The 26,002-nt window shown below is 31.3% G+C and overlaps 1 protein-coding gene across 2 annotated transcripts in view; it reads right to left on the bottom strand.

Moving 5' to 3' along the window:
• Positions 1 to 656: 656 nt before the first annotated feature.
• LOC132950224 (LON peptidase N-terminal domain and RING finger protein 2) overlaps positions 657 to 26,002 on the bottom strand; it is a 43,931-nt gene continuing 18,585 nt past the window's right edge. The window contains exons 2-9 of one of the 2 annotated variants that reach the window (XM_061021543.1): positions 16,469 to 16,587; positions 16,121 to 16,399; positions 15,952 to 16,057; positions 12,709 to 12,914; positions 11,620 to 11,894; positions 10,138 to 10,322; positions 9,756 to 9,952; positions 657 to 2,359 (exon numbers count right to left, since the gene is read on the bottom strand). In XM_061021543.1, coding sequence (XP_060877526.1) covers positions 2,231 to 2,359; positions 9,756 to 9,952; positions 10,138 to 10,322; positions 11,620 to 11,894; positions 12,709 to 12,914; positions 15,952 to 16,057; positions 16,121 to 16,399; positions 16,469 to 16,587 — 1,496 coding nt within the window. In that variant the 3' untranslated portion in view covers positions 657 to 2,230. The remainder of the gene's footprint in view (positions 2,360 to 9,755; positions 9,953 to 10,137; positions 10,323 to 11,619; positions 11,895 to 12,708; positions 12,915 to 15,951; positions 16,058 to 16,120; positions 16,400 to 16,468; positions 16,588 to 26,002) is intronic. The other variant, XM_061021544.1, reaches the window with a different exon arrangement.

Here is a 26,002-nt window from a genome sequence, read left to right as displayed (position 1 = left end):
TACAAATTCTGCACAGTCCTATACAGTATCGATTTGGCATATTTTATTTTATTAATAGTGATATCACACGTAATGGATATAAGAATGAGTATCCTTATATCATGATGAGTATGAGGTGCACTCATGACTGTGCTTCCTCTAAAATTTCTTGACAGCTTAAGCCCCCATAATATTTTCAAGTGATTTGTGCCTAGTGAAACAATTAGGTAGGCGCGAGCAGCTGCCCATCCAGCTCGTATGCCAGAACAGCCACTGGTGTGGGGTGTTTTAGAATTTTTAATAAGTTACAAATACACAGGTACTGAACATTTATTCCCACTAATATAAATAAATCAAGAATACTGCAGTTTACCAATAGGTAATACATACACTGTAGGTGCGATAGGTGCAGTGGCGTACACATCTCATGTGCCCTTCTCAGGGGTTTTGGGTGTTCAATACACTCTTAGTATTTTTACTATACGTAGATATATATAAATCAATACAATTTAAAAAATATTTTGATAATATGTCATATAAATATTTTTTTTTTTTAATATAACCTCTCCCGTTGCAAATATTTGTGTACACCACTGGACTGCAGGTGACAGATGTCACACATGCCTATATAAATATTATACTATAGTCAAGAAACAATTTATTATAATATTGTAATTTAATATTTATTGTTATTACTTATACAGTTTACATAGGTTTCAATTGTTCACACTTTCGTTCACAATTAAATTTGTTTAGGTAACAAATAATATATATATATATATTAATAAGTAATTGTAATACTTATTCAAAGAGTAATCTATAATCAAAACAATAAATTCCCATATAATTTTGGTTTGGGTAAAAAAAATCCGGTATATGAGCAGCAATTACACACACAGGTAAAATCGTGTAATTGCCAATAATATTACATTCTATAAATAAAAGTTTTCACAAAAACAACAATAAGCATTCACAAAAAATAAATTAGAAACACATGTATATAATAAATAATTACATAATAATATATACATTAACATGGTTTATAATTTCTATATTTACGTCTGTTACAGCACAAAAAACAAATAAAAGTAAAAAATTACGATTTGTCTTTCTATATTATTTTAACTATTGATAAAAAAATGAACGACTAGTAATCCATTTTAATGAGAACGCAGGATACCTCTCTAACAGCAGAATATTTGAGTGATCATACGAGTAAAAATTCTAGGTTTATTCATTTTTATAGAACTTTAAGTATATGCTAAGAAAAACCTTGGCATATTATTATCATACAAGAAATAAAGAATATTTATTTTTGCAAGTTGACGGGAATGATAATAATTAAGCTCAGAAAATAAAACAAGTAAAAAAGAATCATTAAAAAAATCCCACAAACCGCCTGCGTTCTTAAAGAGGTAGTAAACATGTTAAATAATAAAAATATAATATTACTAATAAATAAATATATAAACAATTACACATTTCGATATCACAATAATTATTATTGAACCGCAAAAGCGACTTTCGGGTAGTTTAAAATTTATCAACATAGGTGTCATGATAATTTGAGAATTCGTTGTAATGATCAAAAAGCAAAAATTACGGTAATAGTTCAAAATCATATAATAGCTTTCCAGGCGCGACTCGCAATCGGAAATACAATAATAATTATCCTAACAAACTAAATTATTGTTCACAATATATAGTGTAAATGTGCGTTATCTTAAAAAATAAATTGAGATGAATCAGGTAAATTTTGTGGTAGTTATTTTCTTAGATTTCAGGAAGTTGGTATGCAGAAACACATTAAGCAAAAATCGTTTAATTTACCTATAGGTACGCGTGATATTTTTTATCAGCAACAGAATTGACCAGATTCGGAGATCACAGAATATAATATTGTACGATAATAATAAATATAATAATGACAATGAAATAATATTATCATCTCGAGACGTCGGACGTCGGCATATAGGTACGTCTAATTATGCGTAAAATAATCATAATGATATCGTGTAGGTACATAAATAATAATAATTATAAGATCGGAGACTACAACACCCGCGCTGCCTACAACATAATAATATTATATTATTATACAAACATATAAATAATAAGTGGTTATTGTCGTCGAGATTTCCGGTCGCCTAACCGTTAAAAAAATATTATTATTATTATTATTATTATTATAATAATAGTATCATCGACATAATAATAATAATAATATATAGTTCATCGTTATTGATTGTTATTAATTATTGTTATACTGCATTGGTGACGACGTTATTCTTAGGGACAACGAGCTTCGTTCGATGCGGCTGAGAATTTTGTTGATCACTTTTAACCGGACTTCAATGCTAGTGTTCGCCAAGAGGTCCACCTGTGAAAATAAAATATATTTCTCCGTCAAATATTATTATATTATTATTATAGTTTCGTGTATAAGTACACGTTACGTTTATATACACGAAATTCGGTTGCACAACATATTATTATACATACAGGTATATTAATAATTATTATCATATCGGTGAAGACCTAATATAATATTATATTTTTATGATGATTGCGCTGAAGCCTAATAAGGTATAGGTAGGTAGTTAATATGTGATAATATAGGTATACAGCCCATAGACCTATTAACTATTAGTTTATAGGTCTATGGTACCGCCGTACCGTTATCGTAATCGTTATGGTATAATATTATTTACTAAAAGCCGCGAGATTAGAAAAATTGGTCGTTTCCCTAAAAGCTATTTTGTACAACAATAAGAATGTTGTTGTTCACAACAAGCGTGCCGCTACTCGTTTCTTGTTTCTAAACAAATACTAAATAGTACGAAAAAAAATAAAGGATCGATCGCGTCGAAGTCCTCCTCGTCTTGATCGCGATAGTAAATAGTAATATTATTGGTTTGAAAAATCATAAAAAAAAAAAAAAAGAGAACCGTCATAAACATTCAGAAAGGTGGAATTCACGGTAAGTAAAGGATATATATTATATGGATTATACGATAAGTATATACTTAGGGGTGAACACCAAGCAGGACGACCGCGTCCGAGATCAGATGAGGATATTTTCAATTATAGGTACTTATGTTGTTTGCAGGAGTAACGATGGCTGCCAGACACACATCGATTAGTGTAATGTTTTACAATAATTATTGTATAGGTATATCGTACAAATCATTTTGCTGCGAGTAAAATGGTAAATAATTATTTATACTGTATATCAGCAATAACGTTGCATCCTATCGCATGGTTGTTGGTACCAATTTTGGTATGATTTAAAATGATTTTACTTTACATATTTTATCAAACGGTGCGTATATTATTATGATGTTCTATTAATGGGCGTGGTTAAACTTTAGAAACGGTTATTAATTTTTTTTTTTTGTTCATAACGAGACGTAATAATTACAATAATATTGTCTAGCGGGACTCTAAATTTAAATTTTAGAATTTTAGATTTTTTTAATATAGAAAGTAGTAACATTATGATATCAACACGTTATAAAAAATTACTTTAACCGAAAAAATATAGTTTTGCACTTTTGCATATTGTATATACATAATTATTAAATATGTTTGTAGATATCGGCATAATTTCATTTTCGATAATATATGGAATAAAAGTGATTCAATAGATTTATTAATATATTATTATATTATATTATAATCAACGTACGATGATAGATACTATAAGTACGATAATTTAAATGTAAAAATATTTTTTAAGTATTTAACGATACGTATAAAAAAATAACGTGAAAATTTATCACAACGTCAAACTGAAAAATATATGTAACAAAATTATGTAACATTCATAACATTAAAAGCGAAAGAAAAATTACGTTGAAGACCTTGATAACATTAGACGAACAAAAACGTATTAATTTAGTCTTTAGTCCGACGAATTTTTTTCTTTAAAAGACATTCCCTGAATTCTAGTAAAAAATTCATTAAAGTCAAGAGGACGTCACACCCGAATGTGTTGTCCTCGTCTTAGAAATTATATTATACTAATAATTTAAATATTAATATTTTTCATACGTATTCGTTAAAAATTCAAAAAATATGGTAAAAACCCAACCAACCTAACCTAACCAACGAAAGTACACAAATGTTGAATTGATGTTCTAAGTTTTTATACGACTTTTAAGTTGATAAAATATCAATTAAATTATTTAGGTAAACGGCACAAAATCGAAACTGCTGAACGTATACATTTTGGTAAGTCATGCGTCTTATATTAAGACTGAGATAACAAATGAGGATAAAACGTCCTCTGAGTGCTTCAACTTTACAGCGCTTTGAGAGGACTTCGTACCCGCATTTTCCTCCGTCTTAATTTAGCATTACATACCAAAATATGCGTTCAGCAGTTCCAAGTTTGGATTGTTAGCTTTAATATTGGAGTGAATAAATGGCCCATTATAAAACTTAAGAGTTGAGGACAAAAACATAATCTGTATTTATTTGGTTTACAATATTTTAGTGTTGTTAAGCAAGTAAAAAGTATGTAAAATATTAATATTTAAAAATACCCATAACTTGCTTAAAAGTTTAAATATCATAAAAAAAAAGCAACGAGATAATTTTCTTACCTTTAAATTAAAAACAATAATTATTATTTATTTATTTTGGCGAAGGTAGATTTACAGTTATTAAATTTCATAATAGGTTAGCTTATTATATTCATTCTAATATTAAATCTAACAACACGAAATTGGATAAATGCTGAACTTCTGAATTTAAGCGTTAGTAGAACGGAAACAACACATGCGTCACGGCGACGTAAGCGATCTAAACAAAAAAATACTTTTTTAAGTGCGAGAAGATGGCGCGAGAATTTATTTTTGTTCGTTTTCTCGTGAAAAGCCTTTAAACTAGATTTACAGTTATTAACTTCATAATAGGTCAATTTAAACTTGAAAGTTTTAAGTGCCCTGCATCAGAAATACCACGAAATTATTCGGAAACACTGCGCGCGCCGCTCAAACGACGGCAGACGTGCACCACCCGCTGTGTGGCAGTCAAGCAAACTCTTGCATCACATCCGTGTCTTCGGCTACCAGGGTCCCATGCACGCGTCGGCGACCAAGTTACAGCAGACGGACGCCACCCTGGGCGAGAGCAACACCGGCCGATCGGACGGCTGCGGTAACAGGGTCGCAGGGTGCCGTGGTCACGCGGCCGACCCACCGAGCGCCGTTGCCGCGTCTCGGCCGTTCACGGTACCAGGGGCGCCGCCACCACTGTCATCTTCCCCGCAAACACGGCGCGCGCTTGATCGATCACGTCATCGCCGGATCGCCTCACCCGTATGCAGATCGACCGTGCCAAGGCGTCACACCCGTGTCCGTATTCACAACAAATATTTTACCTTCAGCCGAACCAAAATATTTTGTGTTGATGGATTTTATATTACTGCGATACGAAATAGTTTTAGACGAAATTCTGCGATAATATGATGGTCGATATTAGTTCTAGTAATGATTTTATGTAAAACATTGCAATTCAAAAGTACTCGTAACTCGCTCGAAAATATTAAAACATCGTAAATTAATTAAATACCCGACGATCAAACACATATAAATTATATCACTGAAATATTGTCGATAAAAATTAATTTAACTATAAAAAAAGATATGGATATAATTATTAAAAAATGAAGAATTTTAACGAGTTTAAAAAAAATAACAGACTCGAGTATTTGTTGTTGTGCCTCACCCAACATAACCATGCCCGTAATCAGGGTTTTATCACTTGTTGGGTTAGGTTAGGTTCACCTTCACACACTCACATTTGTAGTAATCGATCTTTATAATAATAAAAATTCACATATGGCCATATTATGACAACACACTTTTCAGATAGGTATCTCAAGAAAAACATTAAATTAATTGTTTGCATAAATACGGCGGCTGACGGGGAGTGTTACAAGTTTACAACGTCATATCACCGCCTAAAAGCTGTGCCACTGAAAATTATTTTTTTCGTTTTGGAACCGACGACGTCGAAGGAACAGATTTTGCACGCCACTGCACCTAACCTAACCTAACCCGGGCACAGCTGTTGAATTGCAGTATATAAGTGTCATTTCACGTCGGTATGTTCAAATTTAATCTATATACATCACAAAGTTCTCTATTTACGATCGATATTATTCCAAAGATTAATATATCGACAGTCACCGTCGAGGTCAGTACCGAGTGAGTGCGTTTTCTAAATCTTATCGAAACTCCCACGCGTTTTGGTTTTGAATATTTTTCTTCAATACAGAATATCAGTCCGACGTACCGTCCTACCAAACACAAAAATAGAATGCGAATACCTACTACGCAAATACGTAAATACGATAAAGAATGCCCTCGAGAATGTTGTTTTGCACGTTTTTTTTTAACCAATTTATACACACAAAGGTGTCTCAACGGGCATGGGTCAGTCGACCCTAAAATGTAGATATTAATGTTATAATTAACACCGATAACGAAACTAGTTCGTTAAATAATATTTAGCTGTCGATGTAACGATATCTAATATCTATGATATATTAAATTATGGCGATGGGTTATACACCTGCAGCATGAACACACGCAGCTGCCTGTATTGGAAACATTTTTTTTTTTTTTTTGCACTGCCCACGATCGAAAACAACCTCTGTATATATAATACTTGTTGCGCAAGACTCGCGGAATTTTATACCTACAAGATAATAAGTAAATTGGTTAAAAAATAAATCACATGTCCAGTGTATATACAAACACAACCTAACCTAACCTAATACATCCTTACATAATAATTATCACGTACACATCATAATATTAAACGGTTGCGGAAAAACCTCGACGTCGTCGGCGGGACTTAAAATCGATCGGTTAACCCCTCGAACCGGTCGAACCCCTCGACCTGCAGACCAAGTCCATCATTAGCATTTAGGTGTACAAAGTGCCGTGCTCTTGCTATTGTACATCGTAATACAACGTGCGTGTTAATTTACAACGTGAGAATAATATTATAATACTTTGAGTACAATAAACAATAGGTATGCTTATGCAGTTATGCCTTTTATTATAACTCTGTCACGAATTGAAATAATTTAGAACCCGTCGTACGAACACAGCTGATAATGACGTTGTCGGCTTTAAGTTCGATGATAGCTTAGTGCCTAGGTCAGTTCGGTCTTAATACTTGAAAAGTCAACTGCGGGCGCGCCGTACCCTTAATAGTAGTATTATATAGACAGTAAATCCATGTAATTCGACTTGAGTGCAATGTTTTTTATTTATATATTATATTATATTTCATGATATATATATATATATATATATTGTATAATAATAATAATTGTATGTACAGTTTACCGACTGTATCGTCAATATAATATATTATATAGGTTCGGCGGCGTGCGTTTGTCTAATAAGAAGCATTTTTCACATACGGGCATGATAGGTACGTGCAACGAATAATAATAATGACGCTTATTACATATTAGGTAGTATATACATACGCCGTACGACCGATAAAAAAAATAAAAAAAACCGACGAAACTCGCGTGTGTTTACTATTACGGAACGAGTTACATAAGAACCGTCGGACATCGGACTAATGTCAAATCAGTGCGTGTATAATCTAATAATATAATGATGTGTGTGTAGGTGTGTGTGTGTGTGTGTGTGTGTGTGTGTGTGTTTGTGTGTGTGTGTATTTCGATTTTTTTTTTTTTTGCAATTCACGGCTGTTGTCGAAATTGTATTATGCACTGAAAATAAGGTTTCCGCCGTCGCGATGTACCTATTTTGGCCATAGGTATAACACAATATTTAACTTGAATTTTGTTAGCGGTTGGCCATATAGGTAAACACCGCACCGAGTTATTTACCTACACACGTTATTTATAAATCCTCCGATATTTATTAATGTGTTATTTTTTTCTATGAAACGTTGACCCCATTTTCAGAAAAATAAGCGAACTAGAGTGCATAATATAGACACAGGGACACCTAAATATTGTTATAGACATAAGATACCGATATTATATAATATTATTATATACATTATAACGACAAAATACGTTTTATTGCCCTGAAATGACCAATCGCATATACGGCCATGATAATATTTAATGGCATTAATGTTTATTATTTATATGCCTATATTATGTAACGACTAATGAGAACCCATAAATATTAAAAGTTATTACTTATATTAGTTTAATTCGATAAAAAAAAAAAAAAAAAACATTGCAATGCGTTTAGAGTTTAGGATATAATATGACGAGCGTTTAATTGCATTTTTTCTAAAAACAATATAGCATTTATAATAGCTTATAATGTCAAAGTAGTAATGATATCCAACTCAAATATAATAGACATAGATTAAAAGTAGGTATATTATTATAATATGTTTTTATTTATTTGTGTAGGAATTAATCTTAAATAACCAAGAGCGTAAATTGGTTTACGAGAAATTTTTTACCATTATGATAATGAAAATAATATTACTTATGAAAAGCATGGCATTTAAAAGTAAAAATATATATCTCATATTGTACGATAACTAATTCTCGATTATGTATATTATATTATTATGAAACAACTTTAATTTTAAGGTACCTATAAAAGTTTATTTGAATTAATAAGGTCTATTTTTTTGTAAAACGATAAATTAATTTAACGTCGTTTGTTTTGTAAATCTGCACTTAATAGAAACGAATCAAAAACCTAAACAAACAGTACGTAATGTTATATTTAATCTGAGTAATTACATTATTTTTGTAATAGGAATATCATCCTACTTCCAAAATATAATAAAGTCTGTGTAAACAGACAAAGAAATTTAGTTTGAAAATTGAATAACTTTATGCATTATGTTTTATCTATTTTTTTAAGTCAACATAATATAAGTATAATCATATTATCAAATATTTGTTGTATCGTTTAGGCTATTCGTTTGTATATGCTTATGCCAAAAGATAATTACGCAACGTTTTTATATACAATAATATTGTATGTATTCTCAATTAACTATAAGTATTCATGTTTTAGTAATAGTAATAATAAATAATAAATGTTTATAGATTATGTAAGCTAATACTCAATAGGTAATAATAATATACAAAACGGATGCACAATGTGCAGCTAACGAATTTAAGTAAGTCGTTATGTCATTTCATTTTCCATGTTAAATACTATAATATATTCTTGTTATTCTATCAAACAGGAATATTATGCTAATGAAGCTAAAAAACAAAAAATAACCGGCAAGCTAGGTTTTAATATATATAATCTAGAAATACAAATCCTATACCTATATATACGAGCAGTACGATTTGCTGTGCATTTACAAATTATTGGCGCCTACTGCAGGCTACTGCACAAACTACAAATCATCACTGTAGTTGCAGGTTCGGTATTTTTACTTATGTAATTTAGTTTATAGCGGTTGAGGATAATTTATAATAGCTGGGGTCACGAATTAATATTTTTGGAGGGTCACGTCAGAAATCCGGGATGCTTTTAGAAGCCTTCAACGTTCAACATCCATAATTTACCAAAAAAAGAAGAGGAAAAACCAAAAATAGAATGAAAACTAATGAGAGCTTAATTTAATTCACTGTTGGAAAAAAAATTATTTTCTGCGGACCACCATTTCAGTGACCCATTAAAATCTTAGTTATAATATTATAACACTCGGTGCTCATACGCATATAGGCGCAGGGTAATATTACAAAAGTTACAATTAAATATCTATAGTACATTAAGCGTACTTACATGAGCGTTTTGACCCAGTGGTAATAACGATAACAACCACCACGTCCAAGCTGGACCGTCGGAGAGTTCTTCCCAATTTGGTTCGGTGCTCGGCGGAAAACCAACCGTCCTCAGGATTTCCGATTTTATTTCGGACCGAAAACTGTTGAACCACGTTAATCCCCGTTGCCGAACGTCGTCGTGAAGTTTATATAATTCTATATACATAAACAATTAATATAAGGAGGTCATTAATTCAGCTCATAATAATATTATCGTGATATCGCGCAGACGCACAAATTCTGCGCCACCGATGAGTTTTCTTGAACTAAAAACATAGTTCAACTACGCGCGCGATATAAAGTATTATAATAATTACATGTTTCGTAAGAAATATACTGACCTACTAATTTTTTCGGAGGAACTTTTTCGTCCTGTATGTATTGCACAGTGGCCATGTCATAGCCATCGTGTTCTTTTCGGACTAACACTTTGAATCGCCGCATTCCGATTGTCGACAGAATGGAGCAACCGTTACCCATCATGATCCTATCTTTGATTTCTAACACTGTCCCAAACTCGGCGAATCTGAAAATCGAGGCAAAGATTAAAACCCGGAGCAGCGCCAGTATATGAATGTTAAAAAAAAACGTTTAGCGTCATGCGACAGTGTGAAAATTGTATAATTAATGACGCTTATTTTTTGTGCACGTATCCATAACCCGTTTTAATGATACATTAATACATAATAATATTTAATCATTTTGATAATACAATAAATAATAATTAATACACAAAAACTTCAAAATATGCAAAAACAAGAGTAAAAAAACAGATAAGTATAATATAGTCATCATTTTAAAATTATATCTTCCTAGAAAATGGTATTTGGTTAAAATTTCAATGAGGGTCTACAATCATTTATATTTGTACCTATTATAACCAAATAAAAGGATGGATTTTGTCAAAAAATAGGGCTGCTGGTGCCCGCTGTTTTTTCCAATAATTATTAAGAATAGTAATGGGAATTCTATTGACCCACCAAAGTATATCAACTATACGAACTATACTGAAACCTGCACCGTTATAATGTTAAACATTGAAACAAATTTTCCGCTCTAAAACGCAAAAAGACCACAGTAAGGTATAACAGAAAAAACACTGTGAGTCTTAAATTATAACTGTTATAATCAATTTTATTCAAGAATATGCACTTGAAATGTGTTTGAATTTGTAATACGGTGGACAGTTATTTTATCCAAAACAAACCAATCTTTTGTCCATCATACTGATTGACCTAGTAATGCGATAAAACTTTTTAAATTCGTTATTATACCTACTTGAAATCGGTCGGTCTGCTTTTCCCAATTATACCTCCTCTCCCCCCCCCCCCCAAAAAAAAAATAAAAACTATACATTTAGTTTGGATATTTTGAAATTTCGGATTTTGAAACGTTGATTATTTGGAATTTAAATCAGAAATCTTAAAATGTTGGCCGACCGATCTCAAGTAGACATTATGACGAATTCAGATAGTTTTCTGAAATATTTACGCATAATTAGGTCGATTAGTGGGATGGACAAAAAGTACAAACATATGAGCATAAATTGTTTACCATTCACGCGCACAACGACGATGCGGTGACTTATCGTACATGCGCTCAGCTATTTCTTTTTCACAAATTCACACACACTAATGATGGTTTACTACGCACACATTTACAAGACCCGCACGCACGCAATTTGAAAATTGCCTATTTCGAGCTCCTTAAAATCTGTCCACCATCACCGACCCTCTCAAGTCCGGAGACCTGACATGTAGATAATATTATCACTGTTATATCGTTATTGTTATTATTATGTATACGTGCGTGAGTGTACGAACTTCATGGGAGGACAGCAGTTGCTGATCATGGCGAATCTCCTCGTACCCGATTCTATGCACCTCCTGATCATCAGCCTATACCTCGGTTCGAACACGTGCAGCGGACATGACACGGACGGGAAAGCGTTCGTGCACACGAACACCGGCAAGTACGTGCTGTCGTTTTCCGCTTCCGGTTTCCAGTTTACCGTCTGCATGGGACCATTTTTGGCGTACTTGCAGCCGATCAACTCGTTGACGAATTCCGAAGTGTTCTTGTTACTCAGCGCCAAACTCTGCAAACGACCGGACGATGTTTTACATATTATACCAACTATATACGCGGGGTGTTCAAAAACAGTTTTACGCGAGTGTGCGCGTTTCTCATTTCGAGTATATATAGCGATAGTATTAGTACAATCAAATCGGTGATAATACCTATTATATATATAAGAGATAATAAATATGTGAAATTCGTTTTTCATATATAATACGATAATAGTGACTAGCATAATATGGTATTGAGTATTTACATATTTCGAAACACACGAGTATGTTTAATATTATGATATCATTGGCGTTCGATTAAAAGGCAATTATTAACATTATAATATTCGAGATAATATTCATTAAAATTTAATTTTTTTTGAAGCGATTACAATAGTACAATAAAATTCAAGTGTTGCGGCATATCAAGATCTCCGTGAATTAACAATTTTGTTTTGTCCCCTTGTGAAATGTCGAGAAAAGCTATACTTGCGGTGTTTTTTTACAGATATTATATATATTATATATATACGAAGTGTAGGCAGATAATATAATAGTATGCACGCGCGTACATCGACTACGGTTGACGTTGGCGGTCGACGGTGCGGTATAAACGATTACAATATTATTTTAATAATTGACAATAAACACTGACGACTTTGTATCGACGACGTGTTTTATTCAATAGTATTATTATTACAATTTTTTTTATTATTATTATTATTACTATAGTTTTTATTATTATTATTATTACTATTATTAGTTATTACAATATACTATTACAATAATGTATTGCGTCGAGATGATAATGAATAAATGAATAATGATATAATTTTTACTCACGGGCGGCAGTGACGTCAGACACAGCGGACAGTGGAAACTGTAATCGAAATTGTGCTCTAGACAGTCTAAGCAGTACGTGTGCCCACACGGTGTCGTCACAGGGTTCCTCAACATTCCGCAACACAGAACGCAATTGAAGTCCGTTTCGTCCAACAACGACTTGTCCACGTCTAGCGTGTTATTGATTAGGACGCTCGAAGTGTAATCTGAAAAATCAAATCCAAATCGACGTTCGTTGTTAATAATATTTGAGTCTCGTCGATATTCACCGAGCATAACAACGAATTGCGATATACATTTTAGTTGATATTATGTGCACACAAAATTGCGTGATCAAAATATCTAAATAGTCTTTGTGTTTCACATAATTGAAGTTCGTATTATTATCTCGTGAAAATAATATTCCATAACACTTATGAAATATTAATATTACTTAATGGTAGGTATTCAAAGTGCCTATTGAATAAACCTATACCCATACTATTATAATAATAATATCATCCGTCCGTAAAGTTAGTTGCATAATTTTTGAATATAACAAGGTATGTGCCGTAAAAACAAAATATTTATGTAATTTATTTTATTTCAAAACATATTGCACGCGTAAGTAGGTAGGTACTATATTAAGGTGATGTTTTTATGGGTGGAGAAGGAACTTGCCCTTCCTCCCTTCACCGCAAGCTTGTAAGAAAAACTTAAAGTAAATTTAAACCTTCATTAATTTGAATGTCAAAATGTCAAATGATAAAATAATTTCAAATGTTGACTGATAAATGTAATCACTGTATTAAAATAAAACTCTAATACATAAAACTTTTTATACAACTCATAACTTTAAGAACAGTAATATATTTTATTGGATATCCCGCGGCAACTTAGGCCATTGGGTGTGGGGAGGGATCTGTAGGTTTTTAGATTGGGTAGGTTGGTGCACGTGTGTGTTGTGTTTTGGCAGAATTTCTAATGGGGCACCCGTAGGTTTCTGCCATGCCCCGGGGGGGGGGGAGGGGGGATGGCGGCACTTGTTCTCCGGACACCGTGACTTGCCCGAAGAAAAATGCCGCCCGCGGCCGAGGTATCGAACCAGCGCCGGCTGCGTCGCACCCGACGCCTTAGTCCGCTCAACCACTCCATCCCCCAACAGTAATATAGTAATAGCTAAAAATTAAGAAATATAAAATAATCATACTAAAATTCATATTTAAAAAATAATAATGTTTTAGATTTAAAATATAAATAGAAACAAGCATTTTAGTTTTGATTTTAAATATTAAAATCATCATTATATATTTTGATTTTTCATTACAATTTAGCATCATTAGCAAATATCAATATTTTCTTAGAAGTAGCTAAGTATCTAAAACCACAGGATAAATTTAATTTACAATTTCTAGTTAACACAACACTGTGTACTTAATTTCCTTTTTTTTTATAAATGAGTTGATAATGTATTTAAAAAAAATTAAATAAAGATGCTAATCTGTCTGATTGTTTGAATGTTGATAAAATGCATTGAGTAATTGATAAATATTGTTTTTCGCAAAATAAAAATTTAATTTAATTTAATAATCAATGACTGAAATGAAAACTTTTTGGTACATCTCCGATAAAAGTATAAAACATGACTGTGCTCAAGGTAGTCGAGTTATAGAATAAAACGTTAGAATAATATATAACCTATGTATGTTATTGAAATACACAACACACACAGTTTGCATACAATAATATTGGTTTATCTACTCGTTTGTCAGATCATTCAAATCAATTTGAACTAAAACCTTTCATAATACTGTTCTATATATTATAATTATTTATAGTGCCTGCTCAAAATATTCGTTAAAATATAATTATATTTATAAAAACATGAATTCCAAAAATAATAATTGTATTAAAAAAATAAGTAACTGATAATGTGATATCTATATGTTAAATTAACTAATTATTTCAATTCGTTGAATTAAGTTAATATAAAAAATATACATTAAGTTTAAAGTGATTAAAAAAAGTTACATTTTTTAACTGAAAATTTATATTTCATGCCAAAGCAAAATAAGCAAATTTGACAAAAGTATATAATATGTATATATGTATAATGTATATAGTATATGTATACAAAAACATAAATATATACTTACATATAATAATTTATAAGTTATGACCGAAAAAATAGCAGAAAGAGATTCCATATTTCCATCCAATAATAGAACATTACAAACTGAAGTTATAAATTATTTAGGTTGATTTTTAAGAAATCTCGGTACCAGCAATATCTCTTCAAACCACGAATTAAGATATACAGGATGCCGAACGACAGCCCGTTATCAGTATTTTCGTGAAGTCGAAAGTTTCCAGGTTCCCAAATTAACTTACGGCGCCGAAATGGTTACAGTGGCGAAATCCTTAACTAATTTTGTATGATTACGACCATCGAGTATCGCAATAAACATGGCGGAAAATTAACATGATGATAATTTTTACGATAAAGATACGTAAAATTATAAATCTTAGTAGATGGTAGCACTGTCTTAGTTCATTAAACGCCACTGTGGCAAAAAGAGCTACAAGTCATTCTGGATTTTTGGAAACTTCCGTCTTCACCTGATAAGCTCTCGTTCTTCTCATCCTGTATATCTTAATTCGTGCTTCAAACGTCAAACTAGGTTATCTGATAATGTCAAAGTTGTGAGATTTAAAATTAATATGTTTAGGTGAGATTGTAATTTCCTAATCTATGGAAATATACAGGCAATAGGTATAAATTAATATTATTATTAATATAAACTTACTATAAACATAATACGTTATTAAGTTATATTGATCCCTAATGAAATTCAAAAATACCTAGTGCATTCAACATTTTGACAGTCTACAGTTTAGTATTCTTAATACATATAACATTATAAATAATAACTAATTACGATTTACTATGTATTAATTTTTTTTTATACAACTTATACCTTGTACAAAACCGAATATATTTTGAATATATGGGATTTAAATTAGGAAAAATTAACTTAACGTCTTAACGTGAATATAAAATTAAATAACTGATTAATATAACTACATTTCATGGAAAACAATTTAATTAGTAAGTTAAAAGTTACTCAAAAAAAAAAGTAATCTGTTATAATATAACTCAGTTAAAAGTAACTTAACTTTCTAACTCTATAATTTTTAGGCTCGTCTAAAGCTACTAATTAGTAATTTCTAAATATAATAGCTAACATGGTTTAATCTACTTACGTTTAGTCTGCATTATTTCAACAAAAATATGTTGGACCAACTCAGTTATTGTGCTGATTTCACAGAGTTGTTTTTTCATAAATGTACTTTCGTTTACAACAGATTTCTAAAAACAAAACAATAATATGAAGATTTTATGTTCGAAATGAATTATTGATTGTCAACATACCACTTTTAAAGAGTTTGAACTGTTGTCGAATACGTTGGACCTGTTGATAAACGTATTCAAGTACGATCTTAAGTAACTGTGAGATATTGGATTCCAACCCTCTAGATCTAAATCTTCAGTTTCATTGGAATACATTGTCAGTAACCTCTGTAACACCTCGTTAATTTGTGACTGGAGTTTTTGCTGGTTTTCGCCGAGCACTGCGCTCAGCGAAAACTCTAATAACGCCTCTTGATATCTCTCCAGAGAAAACAACGCCATGCCGCGGGTGAAATGTCCCTAATGAATTTGAAATTATTATAACCACGTGCCGCATAAACGAGTAAAACATGTGTAAAAAAAACGTACTTTGGACCACTTGGGTTTTATTTGGACTACACGGACAGCGTCCGAAAGAGCGTTTTCATTGAACCCGAGTTTAAGCAGCGTTCTTGACCTGACGTTCAACAAATCATAATTTTCACCTCCTGAAACACAACGATAGCTGATTGAGTTTTGGCGCCAATATTGATGAATCAATCGAAATCGATTATATCAAATTGATTATATATAAAACATAATATCATCTTATAAGTACCTATAAGTGAATTATAATATATAATTAATCAAACAATATAGTTTATATTGGTATTATATCAAATTGATTATATATAAAACATAATATCATCTTATAAGTACCTATAAGTGAATTATAATATATAATTAATCAAACAATATAGTTTATATTGGTATTGGTGTTTAGTGTTCTAAAAAGTAAAAAGGCGTTGATCAAATGATAATAGCTAATATTATCTTTAACCATATTATTACGTTTAGGTACACGCAGCGCACGAAGGCTAATATATTATTTTCACTATAACTGCGTGTTGAACATAATTCAATTATTTTGTCATAATACTCATTAAATTAATTAAATATCAGTAAAAAAAACGTGGTCTCGTGTTAATGAAAAATAATTGTTTTAAAAATGTGCACCTGACAAACATAATATAAGTACTAATTAATACTGATACAGTAAACCATAAGTCTTTCATTTTATATCTTAGAAATAGACTAAAAAAAAAATACAATTGCTTTTATAAATTGTGTAGTAACGATTTAAAAACCAAGTGCAAACTATATTATGTTCTAATATAGTTTTAAAGGTATTAAGTACCTAATAACATTAAAATACATTCCTTGTCGCAATCTTGTATTATTTGCCTTCCAGTTAGACATAGAGTTTTACAACAATGATTTCTTTTGACACATTGCCACATTTGCCCACATTACAATTTTAATAATTATAGAACATGATTCGGGTGATATTTTTTTCGATGATGGTTTTAATTAAAACTCCACCTAGTCTAACTAAATGTCTTCATTAAATATACATCAAGACATCAAAGTCGGCATGAAAACTTGTGAGTTGTGAACAATAGTCTTGGGGCATTTATAGTTATGACAAATATATTTTAAATTACATACGTGTTAACTCAATACATACAAAAATTATATGCTTTGAGTGCTTTGACAATTTGGCATCAATGGTAATTATCGAAAATGACTCATGTCCCCTTGACACATAATAACCTATTATAACATGGATCAACAAATTCTTATCCCGTAAAAAGGGACTTTGTGCACTAAAATACATCCAATAATGTATGTTTGCATTTATGCGATAAAAAATTAGTTAATTATATTTAATTAGTAAATAAATAGTTTTCTTCATTTCTATAGTTAATTAATTAAAATTTCATGGTGATGGGAAACATTCGTCAATATTTATTTTTTAAATATTACTAGGTATACATTTATTTATATTTAATTGGTTATTGACTATTATTCGACAATACTTTTCCCCGAAAATAGTTATTATGTTATTCAATATAATATATTATAATAGCGAAAAAAAACTACTTAATAATTAATAACATAGGTAATAACTAATCTTGGGGGGGAGGGGATTTGTTTCATTCATTTATTATTTTTTCAAAATATCACTCTAATAATCTGATTGCTAGTCAAATTATAAAGACTGTTTGGTTTTAAGGAATTTCAATCTGCGGTCTTGCCAAACTCTCTAAAATCAGACCAATTCAGTAATTAAAATCTGCATTGCACTGAGTATAGGACATAGGCACTAACAATTAACAAACGTTTCTCGGTACCTATAAGTATCAAACATTGCCTTATACATAACGACCTAAAGGTAGCCCTAATAATTTATAAATGTTTTCACCAAAATATAAGTACCTACTAAAATCCACTTCTGTCTCTAAAGAAACACACTACTGAGTTTTAATAGAGATTACTAACACATTACCCAAAAATCCACCACACGTACGAAAATGGTGCAGAGTTAGTTTAATATTGAGAAGTGTTTACCAATGAGTGATTTTCTCACCATGTTGTTCATACCGTATGTATTATAAATATTAATTCATCCAACTTAATTATCGTCATATTGCCGTAAAATTGTAAATTGTCTTGTGATAAATAGAAAAAAATCGTATTATTTAGATTCCAGAATTATTTAATAGTCAAACAACTGGGTGTAGCAACCTACAAATGAAAATAAGAGTAAACTATTATGCAAAAATATACATTTTATAATATGAAATACTTATGTGGTGAAAAACATATTTTGTACATCACTTAGCTAGGTATGTAAAAAAATGTAAAAACATTATACTATCGCCTATAGAAGTCTGTAATATAGTATACTAATCCAGGTATATTGTTTAATATGGTTAAAACCATACCATACCTATGCATATATACAGCTCTCTATCGGTATCATCTAATAAAACAATAAATGGTAACTTACTACCTTAGAAATCCAGTTGAAATATTAAAAAATAATCACTTAAGTGAATTAGCTAAGGTAAGAGCCTTCATTTGGCCAATAGGTACCTATAGGCCAGGGATGGAGCATTTTTCTGACGTTACCCGATTTTTTTTCCTGCGTGCCATTAAATTATGAAATATATATATATATATGAGAAAAAAATTGCCATCTTATTATTTATTATTAAAAATAATATAATAGGTATGTATTTTAATTTTTTGCGTGTCATGGATTTGATATCCCTACTATAGGGTATAATACTACCAGAGTTGTACCTTGTACTGAAAAGATTTCCGAACGCTGCGATATTGCGATAATATTGTTATGATGATGACTGATGTGTTCAAATCATGTTAAAACCATGTATGATGATAGATTGTTATTTTTGGTGTAGAACAATATTAGGTATACTGTTGTTATTTGCTAAACGAATTCACAATGAAATCGTACCTATTGAACAGAATGAATAATTATTTTCACAAATATACGTACCTAAATTATTATAGCAGTGTAGTATACTGTAGATCTTTGAAACGTTATCACTTATCACATAACAGTTACATAATGCGTTATTTTTCGATGATAATGTGTTTTATTAGTTAAAATCCCATTACAGTTGTCAGTTTTACCGTTCATATTTTAAACGCCATAAGTATAACTACTAATAAGGAAACTGACTTTTGTCAGAACACATTGTTCGTACTTACCTAGTAACAATAGTTATTATATTCTGTGGTAATATTAATATTGTTCTCTAATAAATGATGACATTACCTACGTGTTAAGGTTAATACATATATATTATAATATTAAATAGTATATGCGTATTCGAGTCGTATCAATATAATTTTAATTAATGGAAGTAATTACTTGTTGCGTGAAAACTGTATAAACATAAATTAATTGTTATATAACACGGGCTTATACCATAATAATATGCACAAAGTGAAAAAAAAAAAAAAACGTTTAACTGATTGTTAGTTTCAGTCGACTAATCAACATGATATGTGCGAATGAGTAGATATATATAACATGGGTCATAGAGTAATATGTATAATAATAACATCACTATTAATATTCAACAATATGCGCGTACTAAACAAGTGATCATCTCTATGTATAAGGAAATAAATATAATATAATATAACTGTGCAGATGGAAATTTCGCTTTATATTGTAGGTATTAATTAAATAAAATTCTAAGTTATAACAGCGGCAGTGTATTACGGTCTTCTCGTGGCAGATGACAATGTTAATAATACAATATTAGTTATTGAATATCGTTAGTTAAATACATTATATTATGCTGTCCAGATGCTTTCCGGCCAACACAAAATCCGTAGTCCCCGAAAAACTGTTGGACGCAAGCAATAATGCTATTATTAATATTACATGGCCTCCGCATATTATGCTCGTGTTATAGGTGTAACACGTCTTGTGCAGCAGCTTATAGGCATAATATAATATTATTTTATTACTATTATTATTATTATTATTATTATTGTTACCGTCATCGTACGTACAATACATAATGCGGTAAAAATGTCCCGGCCGCCAGAGGTTTACCTAAGGTTTTACATAATAAGAATAATATTATATATTGGTACCAAGTTTGTCAATGACGCAATTGCTGTGCGTATACAAACGACGACGGTGCCTGCCTGCCTGCCTGTATCGACGCCCTCTAGTGGATTGCGCCAACCTGTGTTATCCAACAAAACCTCCTTGTTATGTTGTATTTTTTTTTTTTTTTTTTTTTCGTTTTAGTGTTACTCAAACTTACATAACCCTCTCCCGGTCTCTCCGTAAGTAGTATACCATCTTATGTAAAAAAAAATCAAGTACCTAACGAAATTATAACATCACGCTGTACCCCTCGGCCGCAGCGGATATATATTACATTGAATATTCGTCGATATAATAATAATTTAACGTATATATATATTATAATATTATAAACTTTTTATTTTATTTTTTTTTATCCCAATTGTACACAGTAATAATATCGTTTACAGCGGTTACCACCTGCTAACAATATAATAATACAATGCATAATCGGCACCGTAATATTTTGACACATTATAATATCTAATATAGTATAGCCAAGCCATTAATAGCGTAGGTACGCACGAATAATATTTTAATAGCAATTTCTTTTTGCGTTCGGCACACTAAATATATAACACCTACTATACCTACGTAACGTGCGTTCAAATTTTGGATTAATTATTTAACGATGTATATTATATTGTAATGAATATTATCACACGTCGTCACGTCGATAATATTTTAATAAACCGTTCACAATATTGTATATTTGTACACACAGCCTATGATATTATATCGTGTAGGTACACAACGAATACTATAAAATAATCATCGTCAACCGACTATCACACGTTTTTTATCATTTCGACACGTGCCATAAATTGCCTAAAACAAATCAAGTATAGAGGTCTATAGGTACCTACTGAAAGACACGCACGGACCACTGCAGCTGGTGGAAAGCTATTACAATTTTCGTGCAGTTATATGAATATCGACGATATGGATGGCCCAAAATAAAAAAACTTTCAATGAGGTAAACCGTTAAAAATAACAAAACGAGATGATTTTTTTAGCCCCCCCGGCTTTGTCGCATACATTGTACAATATTATTGTATCGTTATTATGAGCGACTGAGCGAGTTGCGAAACATGTTACAATTATTTCACAGTTATAACTTTTAACTTGTAATATATATATATACATTCAACATTGTACCTATATATTGCCGCGATGAGTATAAGGCGACAAACCTGTTGCCACAGCTGTTGACGGATCGCACACAAAAAATCCTTTATAATAGCTGTAGGTTGGTAAGTAGGTAGATACACGATATATAATATGTGAGTATAATATTCGCTAAACTTGCCCTTGAGTCCAGCCGACCGTGAAAAATCAGCCACGCCGCCGATAAATGTAATGTTTTCTAATCAATGTTTTCAAAGTACCTATATACCAAATAAATGGTTTCGAAAAACTGTAACTGCGTGCGTATTGGAGAGCCACAATATGTTATTATAATCAGATTACATAATTTTCCGCAGGTTTACTTACATAAGTAATAAAATATTTGTTTCCGTGATAGCCAATTTACAAAATTAATTTATAATATATCAAAAACATTTAAAGAACTGTGTATACAGATGAAACAGAAGCACCCTATTAACTATTAAAAGCTCAATTCAATATAAAATAGCTCAAAAACCTCGACAAAACTCGAATTTTGTCTTGCCCTTTTAAGTTTTTTTATGCTGTGTTTCTGGTATATAACACGAACAATACACATTCAATTTATTGTTATTCCCCTTGAGATTTGAGTTATCCACACTACTGTATTTTTATTATTATTAATTAAGACATAAGTATACATTTTTATTGTATTATATATATATTAGATATGTATTTTGCACACGCGCTATGGTTTACACATAGAAATTTTTGTGAACGAAAACAAAGTGATTATAAATTCGTATTATAAGTTTTATTTGTCCTTGTTTTTACGCATTCTTCTGCTATAATATTATACAGACCGGTCATCAACTTGTATAATAATAAATATATATACTATATATTATAGTATAATATTATACTTAACATATTTATTTATTAATTCAAGAGTATAAAATGTATCCATGTATGGATCGTTAAATATTTGGCACGATAATATACAATTTAATTTTAATTATTATCTTCGAACGAACGCCGATAACGATTAATAGAGGGGATGAAAGAAGACAGCGCTCGCGGTCAGCGTTAAATATAATATAATAATTTGTTTACTTAGTTAATCAAACAAATTAATTTCCTCCAGTTAAAGATACATTTTCAATAACATCTACAATTGTATACGTCGAATACGTATAGTGTATTTGTTTCCTCGTGAATACCAATCCGTTATTATAGTATGCACATTCACACCGACGACCCACCCCCTATATATTTACAAGTTGTAGAACATATTATAACTTAAAAAAAAAATACTACCATACAGAACGATAATAAATAAACACGATAGTAATTTTCCAAAAAAACATTTCAAAAATATTAACTATCTACATATAGCAAATAATTTATACTGAAGGACATGACTAACCGGTGTGGGGCAGGTGCGTGTATTACACTATGTGCGTGTGAAAAACCCTGCAGGGTTGAACGAAAAGTAAAAACACACGCAGTTAAGTGGATTTATGATAGAATCCTATATTTCCCCAAAGAAATCGACTTTATAATACATATTATATATACAATGTGAACACGGTTGGGTTGTGACCGTGTCGAAATTTATAGTGCCTACCTACGTTGGAATACATTGGTATATTATGGGGTAGCCTGCGTGAAAAAAAATCGGTATATTCGTATATTATAGTGCTGTAGTAGTGCATACGGTCGATATCTTATATACATATTATACGCGTTGGGAAAACGAAGTAAGTATCGTTATCATCATTATTTAATTCTGAATATTATTTATCATCGTTATTTATTAATTTATTACACATCATAAAATGTACAATAATTATGCTGCACACGAGTGGAACGACAACAGCTGATCGGTAAACAAATTGAGTGAAAGCCATGCGGCGGCGATGACCTGGATGTCAAGGTACGCATACATAAAATAAAATACGAAAAATTCACGCTTTCCGCCAACGGTGACCCGAATAAAATATATACTACGAGTACTATGGTTTTTTTCTTCCGCTTTATCCCGCGTTTTCGGCATCAGCCAACAGATACGTCGTTTGTCGTTAGGTTAGGTTATAGTAAATATATATATGATATATTATAATATAATATGTATCTAAGTAGGTAAAGGTATATATGAGAGTAATCCAGTTGGGACCCAGATTTTTTTTGGTGAACACATAAATCACATAATTAAATCAATATAAATGGAAAAGAGAGAAACGGGTAGTATATCATAGTAACATTATACTACCCACGTATATGATTATTCAATAATGTGACTTATATAAATTGTTATAACAATTTTTGTTTTTACTAGTATATTGTATTTGATGATCGAGTTCAAGCCGTATATATGTATATTGAAATTTATATGAAAAACTGTTCTAAGAAGGATCTCGGATTTTTGAGACATTGGAGTGGCGAGTTCCTATTAGGGCCCATACGACGGTCGGTCACTCGGTCATGCTGCATTCGTGCGTACATGATATTAAAAAATATTTCTTTGTACTATAGATAATGTCAATTTAGATACAACGTTTGCTCGGCCAAAGCGAATCATCGTCTCGGGGTCGACGCTATTTTTTTCATCCGTCGACCAATGCGTCCGCATTTTTATCCGTACGTAGGTACGCAATCGAATTGTGCAGACACGAAAACAATAGTGTCGTCTCGGGTGGATATTGTTATATAAGTACGGTCGGTGGACTGCGCAAGGACACACGTCGATGTCAGAGTATAATATATATGCAGGTATATATTATATATGTTTACACATTTATCTCTAGTATGGACTAACATACAGTAATACGCACACGCTACACGACGAAAACATTAGGTACTAACTATTTTATTATTATATTTTATCTATTAATTGCTTACCTATATACAAAGTATATATATATTATGTGTGTGTATGTGTGTTATATATACTATATATGTAATGGGTTAAGAGGATGTCAGCGCACTATTTGTTTTCTCTCTTTGACCCACGCGCAACATAGACAAAACGCATTTGCGCAGAATCGTTTTTTCCATGTTTTCAAGTAATCTTAGAGTAAAATCACCCATTACAAAAATGATAGAAAATAATATTTTTGAGGGAATGTCATATTGATTTTATATTTTGTCGTCATTCGACTTTGTATTTGAGTTTCAAAATAAACAAAAAAATGTTGTAAATTTAAATGGTGTTTAAATTGTTTTGAAACAATATTTAGAGAAATCGATATGACATTCCCTCAAAAATATTATTCGCTATCTTTTTTTGCAATGGGTGATTTTACTCTAAGATTACTTAAAAACATAGAAAAAACGATTCTGCGCAAATGCGTTTTGTCTATGTTGCGCGTGGGCCAGAGAGAGAAAACCAAATAGTGCGCCGACGTCCTCTTAAGGGTCCAGCTGCTGTCGAGAGCATATAAAATCCAAATAAACAATAATATTATAGGCGACAGCAGCTTACACATTCTGACGTAGGTAGTAGTATATACCGTACACCTATATTATTACAACAACACGCTGTCACGCACACGAGCACGCGCAAGCGAGTCGTATGGTTACCCTCGCACCTCTCTGCACTCTGTATATAATATTGTTGTTATATAACACCGTTTAATTTGCTCCGGAGGTCTCCACGCGATTCGTGTGTTCCGTCTAAGGCGTGTAATTAGATGTTATTGTTTCACCGACAGCACCGTGCATAATACAACATCATATTATTATATTATTTATTATGTATTTCATATAGTATATAACACGGTATATGCCATTGCAATCGGCGCGAATAACTGTTTGAAATATAAAGTCATACGATATCTATACCTTTTGAATGCCATATATTTTCAGGCAAACGCGAATAAAAAAAATATCAATAGGTCGGTAATAACACTTGTATATAATATAGTTACATGTTATATGTACACATATTATGCAAATCTGAGACATACGATTTAAAATACTTTGATACAAGACATAATATGTCATATAGGTTATACATATAGATAGGTATAAATAGGAGGTAACCACAACTAACAGCTGCTTTATTGCTTTAATATTATATTATATAGGTACCATATACCTTCCGTTTTGTATTTGTCATCGTATTATGAATTTCGAAAAATCAGGCCTAGATTGTTTTTTTCATTTCTGTAATGTGGACAACGGTCGTCTAGGTCCTAAGAGAATAATACAGTGAAACTGCTCGAAACTGCTCTAAAAATTTCACTGATTCTTAGCTAATATACAGAAAACAACGTTATTCAATAAAAATTACAAATATTTATAATATTACGTAATACAATACCTATAAGTATAGT

This window comes from Metopolophium dirhodum, chromosome 8, assembly GCF_019925205.1.
Source record: "Metopolophium dirhodum isolate CAU chromosome 8, ASM1992520v1, whole genome shotgun sequence".
Classification (NCBI taxonomy): domain Eukaryota; kingdom Metazoa; phylum Arthropoda; class Insecta; order Hemiptera; family Aphididae; genus Metopolophium; species Metopolophium dirhodum.
Note: the sequence above shows the minus strand (reverse complement) of the source record. Positions and strands in the feature narration are given on the sequence as shown.